At 39.6% G+C, this 10,145-nt stretch overlaps 1 protein-coding gene across 1 annotated transcript; it reads right to left on the bottom strand.

The window, feature by feature from the left end:
- Window positions 1-5,971: 5,971 nt before the first annotated feature.
- LOC103428058 (UDP-glucuronate 4-epimerase 3) lies at window positions 5,972-8,066 on the bottom strand. Its single transcript, XM_008366147.4, has one exon. The coding sequence runs from the start codon at window positions 7,652-7,654 to the stop codon at window positions 6,338-6,340; it is 1,317 nt and encodes a 438-aa protein (XP_008364369.3). The 5' UTR covers window positions 7,655-8,066; the 3' UTR covers window positions 5,972-6,337.
- Window positions 8,067-10,145: the final 2,079 nt, after the last annotated feature.

Below are 10,145 nucleotides of genomic sequence, written 5' to 3'. Positions count from 1 at the left end.
TTTTAAGAAAGTAGTCATGTTGGGAGTCTGGCTCTTTAGATTCGGAGGACGGTGCCTCTTCGATTTTGGAGCAAGCAATCTTATTGGGAGTGTTTTCTCGAATGTGAGTAAAGGTTGGGCATGTTTGCTAGTCTACCTTGCCACGAAGCACAGAGGTTGACATACATGGACTTTCCAATTATCCAGCAGTGGTACTGTTCCTTTACCCTTGTGGGTAATAATATGGTAGCTAGACCTTCAAAATTTATGGGTCTAAACTTTGTTAGTGCTGTTTCTTTGCTATTCTTTTACCCTTCTTGGTCAGAGCGATGTAGTGGGAGCTGCAAGCTTCACGTGCTCAACTTTGGCAGAGAACTTTGGCAAAGTTATCTGTGGTACCCATGAGCTATTGTTGCGTGTGGGAAGTGGGTGATTGAACAGTAAGATTCATGTGTTTTCTACTTCCCCAGAAGTCTTTGACAGAATGCCCATAATTTCCGCAAAGCTGAGTGTGCGTGTGACAGGTGCTGACAAGGCTGGAAAAGTAGGTGCCTCTTCGATTTCTGAGATCGGCCCTCGTGGTCTCTAGGGAGCCCAGCTTTTGAGAAAGCGAGCGCCTCTTCGATTTCTGAGATCGGCCTTCGTGGTCTTTGAGCAGCCCAACTTTTGAGAAAGCAAACGGCTCTTCGATTTCTGAGATCAACCCTCGTGATCTCTAAGCAGCCCAGCTTTTGAGAAAGCAAACGCCTCTTCGATTTCTGAGCAGGCGCCTCTTTGATTTCTGAAGCTCCGTCGAGTGCAGATTTTTATAGGGGCTGGCATTAAGTTCCAAAGCACACTTGAATCTCCACCAGTAGAAGCTTCATTCTTGCACTTCTAAGATCTTGATTTGTCCGACCTCTTCTCTCTTCAACACCTTTGAAAATGTCTGGCCCCTCCGACCGTCGTTTTGACTTGAACCTTGTTGAAGAGGCAGCCCCGCCTTCTCCAGACAACATATGGCGCCCATCCTTCGTCTCCCCAACTGGTCCTCTTACCGTTGGGGATTCCGTGATGAAGAATGATATGACCGCTGCGGTGGTGGCCAGGAACCTTCTCACTCCCAAAGATAACAGACTACTTTCCAAACGGTCTGATGAGTTAGCTGTTAAGGATTCGCTGGCTCTCAGTGTTCAGTGTGCAGGTTCTGTGTCTAATATGGCACAACGCCTATTTGCTCGAACCCGCCAAGTTGAATCATTGGCGGCTGAAGTGATGAGTCTCAAACAGGAGATTAGAGGGCTCAAGCATGAGAATAAACAGTTGCACCGGCTCGCACATGACTATGCTACAAACATGAAAAGGAAGCTTGACCAGATGAAGGAAACTGATGGTCAGGTTTTACTTGATCATCAGAGATTTGTGGGTTTGTTCCAAAGGCATTTATTGCCTTCGTCTTCTGGGGCTGTACCGCGTAATGAAGCTCCAAATGATCAACCTCTGATGCCTCCTCCTTCTAGGGTTTTGTCCAGTACTGAGGCTCCAAATGATCCCCCTCCGGTGCCTTCTCTTTCTGGGGCTCTACCGACTGCTGAGACTTCTCCTAAGCAACCTTTGTGAAGGCTCCCTCTTGTGTGTTTATTTTGACTCATGTATATGTACATATTTGTAGCTTATCGGGGATATCAATAAATAAGCTTTCCTTCATTTCAACGTATTGTGTTAAATACACCAAAGCCTTCTTCGCTAAGTTCTTTGAATTTTCTTTTGTTGAAGCTTGTATGTTGAAGCTTTCTGAGTGGAGCATGTAGGTTGGGGTAGTGTTCCCTTAATTTCCCGAGTGAGGAAAACTTCTTGGTTGGAGACTTGGAAAATCCAAGTCACTGAGTGGGATCGGCTATATGAATCTTAGAACGCCATTGTGCTCGATCCTGTGTCATGTCCTTCGTTAGATCCAAGTACTCTAAGTCTTTTCTTAGAGTCTCTTCCAAAGTTTTCCTAGGTCTTCCTCTACCCCTTCGGCCCTGAACCTCTGTCCCATAGTCGCATCTTCTAATCGGAGCGTCAGTAGGCCTTCTTTGCACATGTCCAAACCACCGTAACCGATTTTCTCTCATCTTTCCTTCAATTTCGGCTACTCCTACTTTACCCCGGATATCCTCATTCCTAATCTTATCCTTTCTCGTGTGCCCACACATCCAACGAAGCATCCTCATCTCCGCTACACCCATTTTGTGTACGTGTTGATGTTTCACCGCCCAACATTCTGTGCCATACAGCATTGCCGGCCTTATTGCCGTCCTATAAAATTTTCCCTTGAGCTTCAGTGGCATACGGCGGTCACACAACACGCCGGATGCACTCTTCCACTTCATCCATCCAGCTTGTATTCTATGGTTGAGATCTCCATCTAATTCTCCGTTCTTTTGCAAGATAGATCCTAGGTAACGAAAACGGTCGCTCTTTGGTATTTCTTGATCTCCGATCCTCACCCCTAACTCGTTTTGGCCTCCATTTGCACTGAACTTGCACTCCATATATTCTGTCTTTGATCGGCTGAGGCGAAGACCTTTAGATTCCAACACTTCTCTCCAAAGGTTAAGCTTTGCATTTACCCCTTCCTGAGTTTCATCTATCAACACTATATCGTCTGCGAAAAGCATACACCAAGGAATATCATCTTGAATATGTCCTGTTAACTCATCCATTACCAACGCAAAAAGGTAAGGACTTAAGGATGAGCCTTGATGTAATCCTACAGTTATGGGAAAGCTTTCGGTTTGTCCTTCATGAGTTCTTACGGCGGTCTTTGCTCCTTCATACATATCCTTTATAGCTTGGATATATGCTACTCGTACTCCTTTCTTCTCTAAAATCCTCCAAAGAATGTCTCTTGGGACCCTATCATACGCTTTTTCCAAATCTATAAAGACCATGTGTAAATCCTTTTTCCCATCTCTATATCTTTGTATACATTTTGGCAGAGAAAGGTATGGTTGAGGCTGCTGTACCCTATGCGGTGCAAATCTTAGGACGATTTATAGTTCAGGAAGGGAGATTCTTGTGCAGAATCAGCGATAAGGGAGATCCTTTGGTTGTTTGTCGATGTGGGATTCCTCACTCACAGCAATTCCGCCCATTTGTTTTTGTTTTGTAGTAGCCTAGGTAATAATTTTCAACTAATGATCAATCACAGCTTTTATTTTTAATTGGTTTGACCATGGAATATTTCAGTTGCTATATTGGTTTGCTTGATTTTTACCATCCTTTTGTGCTGCGTCTTTCTTTTTGTTACATTATACGGTTTTAAACTCTGAATCTAGCCTATTCATACTCATCACTCTACTCACCACGCTAACCCAAGTAGCTTTTTGTGGTGCGTTTCTTTTGGAGGATTGACTTGAAAACACAACTCACTAGATTAAGGTATATTGAAGAAAGAAATAGAGGACAAGTTATAAGCGTTGTTCACGTTTGAAGGTAGAAGATGAAATATTTATGAAGGAAGGTATTCCCTTCAATACGATCAGTTTTAGGGGGATTTTTTTTTAGATATAGTATGATATTCATTCATAGAAATTGGAAAGATGTACAAGAGATGAGAATAGGGTGCAATTACATCTGCCTCAATAAAAATCTTGCTGGGAATTTCAACCCGGTCGAAGGGGAAATGAGTGTCCCGCATAGATATCACCATTTTCTTTTATTATGCTTTGAAACTAGTGAGTTATCCTGTCCAAGCAAATCGTCTCTAGCAATTGGAGTAATATCATTCATCACTAAAAGTGCCTCCATTTATTGTCACTAACATTATAGTTTAGTGTCATTAATTTCTATTTGTTGTATAGAATAGTTGCCCCTAATTGCCGTTACTAAATTGAGACATTCTGTTTGGTTGATGAGAAAATCAACTGTACAGTGATATCCGGTTTTGATCATTGGTATCGTATCACAGGTGCCTGAAATTAGGAGCTATGTTAGCGTCAGTTGTTTAACGATGGGCCTCCTAACAATCAATTATTCACGACCGTCCACGCCCGCACAGATGACAGAATTTAGCTAAATCCAACCAATGTCAATTCAAGAAAATTCATATTGGAACCAAATGACCGACTGGATTTTTGAAATTACTTATTAGGCTTTGCTGACGGAAAAGGATCCTCTCCAGATCCCTACCGCCTAATCCACCGAAGATCCAAACCATTAAAATTTGATCCAACGGCTACAAACAAAGGCCCACTTTAAAAGTTATAATAACTTTAGCCGTTTAATCAAATTTCAATGGCCCGGATCCCCGAACTTGATGGATTAGGAGGAAGGGATCGGGAGAGGATCCCTTTCCTTTGCTGACAAGTTAAATCAGGCACACACCCAACACAATTTCTCAGAAGTGTCCAAAATTCAGGCAAATCAAATAATTGAATTGTTAAAAGAGGACGGCCCCTCTCCGAAAAAACATATAATGAAAGGCAATAAACGTCTAAATATGCAAAAACAAACTAACACCACATATAAACATATGTCGAATCGGCATAGAAGAAAACTGATTACCTTTTGAAGCTTACTGTTCCGTTCAACAGGTCAAATGATCCGAGACAACTATACGCTTGACGCCTTCCCACTCTTTCCGTTCCTTTCTGCACCCTCTGCCAAAACTTGATAATTTTTTCTTACCCAACATGTGTTATGCTACCGCACTTTCAATCTGGACCTTATTAGACGGTTTCTTGTTGAATGTATGCTACAGATTAACAGTGTTGATAACATAACATGCCAGATATCTGAGAAAAGAATATTACCCCTTCTCGAACTTCTTTCAAAATAATCTTAATGACTCAGTACTCCTGCAACTTATTAGCCATCCAAGACACAAACTACTAGTTTATAATAGAATGCAATCTTCCCCAAGCATGTAAAGACAGTTTAACAAAAAACCAAGCGTATTCTTGCCATCTTCTGGAACTAAAATTGGCAGAACATGAGATTGATTACAAGAAATAAATGAATTGTAATGAAAAGCAAGTCAACGGTCTTCTTACCCAACAAGTGTTATGCTACCGCACTTTCAATCTGGACTTTATTAGACGGTTTCTTGTTGAATGTATGCTACAGATTAACAGTGTTGATAACATAACATGTTACTGAAATTTAAAAAAAAAAATGTCCAACCCTGTATTTGGACTATGGAATTATCATCTTTGTCATAACTCGCTTACTAAAACAAAGACAACATACAGTTTACCAAAACTATATCATGCAGAAATAAGGAAATGTGGATAAAAAAAAGATGAAAGAGTTACTTGAGGTGGTTTTAAGTTTTAACATACGTATAATGCCAAACGGGACTTCCAAAATCAGCCGAAGGAGGAAAAAGAAGAAGCTAAAGTCTGTAACAAAAGAAATTGACTACAGAAGAAAGATATATAAATAAATGAATAGAAGTTTTCAGTTTCCACTTTTTTTATGTACTTCTACATTCATCGTCTTTCAACAAAAGAAGAAAACCAAAAGGTTAATAAGAACCCTAAACGAGAGATAACCAAATGATAGAGAGGATTCAAATCTAACTCAGAGTAAAAATTAAAAGTTCTTTGGCTAACTATGTCATTTCCAAGGAATACAGTAAATGAGCACCCAAATTCGTGATATAGAGTATAAAGCTTAGCAGAACATATAATTTTAGCACCCCAAATATCATGTGTATTATTGACAATATAAACCAGAAAGTAAAGGAAAACTGAAATGCAAACCTGATATGCAAGAATGATCTGTCATTAACTCTAAGCAATAAAGGGGGAGCAGGATTAGCCTTGCAGTTGAGCTACATGACATACTTAACCTCGTTCTAAAGGTCAGAGTGCAGGGCAACAAAGTCAGCTGCAAAATTAACCATAAAACTGCAGCATAGGAATCAATGGACATCAATTACAGACATTAATTACAAAAAATGCAGTTTATGAAGAAAAAAAATAACGTATTGCACAAAAATATTGTGATTCACTTCATATGGTAATTAGGATCCAAACTATCGTGCGCTATTTTATTGATTGCTTGGCAATGATATACGTTCACCAATTAGCATATGCTCTATCAGTCATGAATTCTACAACGCCATAGCTCCAACAATTACATTCCAACAAAAAATAGAAAGAGATGGTCCTCAATTTCGCTCAATACAGCATGGGAGTACTTAGACGACAATGTCCCACAACCACAAAACTTCTTCACCATAGTTCACAAGGTTCCTCCTCATATGGCATTACATCATAATGATATATAGAAAAACAATACGGGCACTGACAGAAACGTTAAAAACAATCATAATATTTATATTCAACAAGAATTCAAAGGGGTCTACCGCACTATCAAAAGAATTTTATCATCCAGAGGCTTTCTTCCCACCAGAATAGTAACTGAGGTACCACCGAACGAATTTCTTCAGCCCTGTCTGCAGATCCGTTGTGGGCTTATATCCAAGTTCCCTCTGAGCCAAACTGATGTTTGCGTGTGTAAACTGAACATCCCCATTACGTGGCAACTTTGTTATCTTTCTCTTAGCCTTCACCTTCAAAAGTCTCTCCAAAATAGTCACAAGATCCGTAACTGGAACAGGTGATGTATTCCCCAAATTGAAAACCCGCAATTGGGCAGGCCCCTTCTTCTTTCCCCCACTCCCAGTACTCTTCTCGGCGGTATCTAATGACGCCAAGCATCCCTTCACAATATCATCAATGTAGGTAAAATCCCTTGCAACCGTTCTATGATTAGCCCCCTCAAAGATTGGAACGGTCTTACCCTTCAATATATCCCTTGTGAAAAAGAAGTATGCCATATCAGGCCTTCCCCACGGGCCATAAACAGTAAAGAACCGTAACCCGGTAAGGGAAAGGCCATAGATATGGTTGTAAGTGTGTGCAATTTCCTCACCGGCTTTCTTGGTGGCGGCATAAAGACTAGCCGGCTGGTCAGTCCGGTCTCTTTCCGAAAAGGGTACCTTAGTATTTAATCCATAAACAGAACTAGAACTTGCCCAAACAATTGCAGGTTGTGGATTTGCATTTTTACAAACTTCAAGAAGATTAACAAGACCAGCTATATTACTATGAACATATGAGCCTGGGTTTTCCATGGCATACCTCACACCAGCTTGGGCAGCCAAATGCATCACATGGGTGAACGCCACCACCTCAAAGAGCTTGCTCAGCAAAGGAGCGTCGTTTATGTCGCCTTCCACAATGAACACCCCACTCCGCTCCAAAAGCGCCTGCCGAGCCCTCTTCAACGAAGGGTCGTAGTAGTCATTGAAGCAGTCCAGACCAAGGACCCCATCACCGCGGCGTTTGAGCGCCGCCGACACGTGGGTCCCGACGAAGCCTGCCGCACCGGTGACGAGGACGGAGATTCCGTGGCGGGACCGGACTTTGGCGGAGGACCTGACCCGTTTTTCCCAGGCGGGTCCGCCCCAATTGTAGGTTCTGAGAGAGCGGCGCAAGGGATCGGACGGCAGAGAATTGGAGGATGGCGAGCGAAAGAAGAAGATCAAGATCAAGCCGAGGAAAACAAAGGACCAGAATGTGAGCTTGGCGAGAGAGCCGTGCAAGCGGAGGCGGTGAATGTAGGGCGACTTGTCCATCTTGAACTTGCCAGGCGTCGGCGGACTGTTGTCAAGGTGGGACATTTGCTTGAGCTGGGTCATCTTCAATGGCGAATGTGAGCAAAACCCAGGTCTCGGATTGCTGAATTTCGGCCGGAAAGCTTGGATTCGGATCCGGTTTAGGGTTTGACGAACTGGGTTCCTCGATATTTCCTCAGAAAATGGCGGTGGCGGCGGCGGCAGTGGTGGCGGTGGTTGCAGAAAATAACAAGTGAGCTACTTTTACCTCTTTTCCATGTCTGATTAGGTAATGGTTAGGACCCTTTGGGCCAGGTTACTAGTATTTATTAGGCCCACTGCTAATGTTAAGCCCACTAACACCACTAAACCCTAGCTATAAAGTTGAAAGCTTTTGATTTGGGTTAATGATTTGGGATTAATCGCTGTTTAGAGAGAGAAAGAGAGGAAGAAGAGGAGAGAGAGATTGATGGAGATGAGAGGACAAAGAACTGCAATATTTATTGGAGATCAAACAAGACAAAAAAAACTGTTTAAACTGGATTAAAATCTGTTAATCTGATGGTGGTTTTCTGCAAAAATAGCTGGTTTTGGTTTCTTTTTTTCTTTTTTTTCTTTTGTCAACGATAGATTTGTTAGATTAGAAGTTATATTAAAGAGTCGCCGGGATTCGAAAAACCCACGCCATGGTACAAGAAATTTAAAAATAAAAAAAGTAACTGATTTTTAGTTTTTTTTTCCTTGTTGAAATAAATTCCCTTCAGAAATATCCTATGAAAGAAATAAGGATTAAGTACCTAAAAGTCAAAACTTTATTTATGGGTAAAAAATTAAAATATGTGAGAAATGTGGGGATGGGGAATTGCAATTTTTTTATGATATAATGATGGTGATGAGTAGGACACATTATACTAATTACATAGACAAATCTGCAATTAATCACTACAATAATTAAATTATGCAGGGATGCCCCTTAATTAATGACCTTGTAGGATCATGTGTTTCTCATTCTAGTTTCTCCACCTTGGACTATTTCAATTTCTTCACATTGACCCTAACCGTGTATAATCTTCAAAAGGTTTACTCCAACTATATTACTTATTCAATTATTAATTATTAAATATTAAATCTTAAGTACATGTTACTTATTATTACGGTCTGATAGTATATATATTTGCTTCTATGTGAGAGGTATTAGGTTCGAACCTCGTAGATAACGAATTCGATATCAAATTAGGTTGTTCATTGTGTGGCTTAACCGAACTCCCCCTCCTATAAAATATATCATTATACTTGAAAAAAAAAAAATTCTCGAGTACAAAATTGTAAGGTCTAAAATTTAGACACTCTCATAAGAGGTGTCTCCAAAATCTAAAACCATCTCCAATGGAGATATCAAATTTTATTTTTATAGCTCTCATGGCAAAATAATATTTTGTAAAGTTTCATATTCCAACTGAGATGTCAATTAAAATAGTCTAAAGTAGAATTTTTTACATCTCTTTTTTAGATACTCTAATTGTGCACTTCTCAAAAAGTTTTTTTTTTTTTTATATGTAAAAACTTTTTTTTTTGGTCAAATTCTATGTAAAAACTTTAGAGTGTGGAATTTAATTTTTATAGTGTTAGTAACAATTTCAAAATTAATTTCATGTATGAGGCGATATATATATCACATACCAAAATTTGTCCTAAGCTTCTAGATACCTTTGATCAAGTCATTAACCAAAAACAAAATAAATAAAATCCCAATCTATTTTTTATTAAGATATAGAAAAATAAATAAACATAGAAAATTAACAAAGAAATTCATAGAAAATAGTATAACTCGATTACAAGTGTCCAACACTTTAAAGTATTTTATATGAATTCATAATTATGTTGCGCCATATAAATACATACATAATGATTGTAATTTGTATTTCAAACTAGTCTTTACATATTTCTTTAAATTTTCCATTTTGTGTGATGTGGTAGGTGAGCTTACAATTCCATCATAACCACATTGCGGTCGTCATGTGTGATTGTTCAACACTATTTTATGCAATTCCAGATTGATCCGGCAAAGAAGCCTCGCTATCGTTATCGTGCAAGAGAGACTTACCTACATCACATCAGTAGTGAAACAGATATAAAGAACTGCATCTCAAGACATATACGTACAAGTTTCAAGACACAAATTAAAGTTCCACCCACATGCATAATCTTTTTCTTTTGTATTTATAACGAGTTGTTTATGTATATATGTTAGACTGTCATTTGCTCGTAAATACAAAGAAAGAGACACTCTCAAATGTGGCTAGTACTAAGTATTGGTAGGATTACTTGAAATGAAGTCCAAAAACATCATTCCAAGAAGTGTTATTGGTATCTTATAGTGCAATTTATGGCAGGCTAAGGCTAGCAGCATCATGTGGGTTGGTGTAATAGTGTCATGTGAAAGTTAACATCATTGCAGGATACAAACCCAAACTGCATTACTTGATCCAAAAAGCTCATTGTCCCCTCAACCCAAAATGAAGAAATCACACCTATGTTAGTGCCCCACCTTTCATACAACATACTTTTCATTTAT

This window comes from Malus domestica, chromosome 07, assembly GCF_042453785.1.
Source record: "Malus domestica chromosome 07, GDT2T_hap1".
Classification (NCBI taxonomy): domain Eukaryota; kingdom Viridiplantae; phylum Streptophyta; class Magnoliopsida; order Rosales; family Rosaceae; genus Malus; species Malus domestica.
Note: the sequence above shows the minus strand (reverse complement) of the source record. Positions and strands in the feature narration are given on the sequence as shown.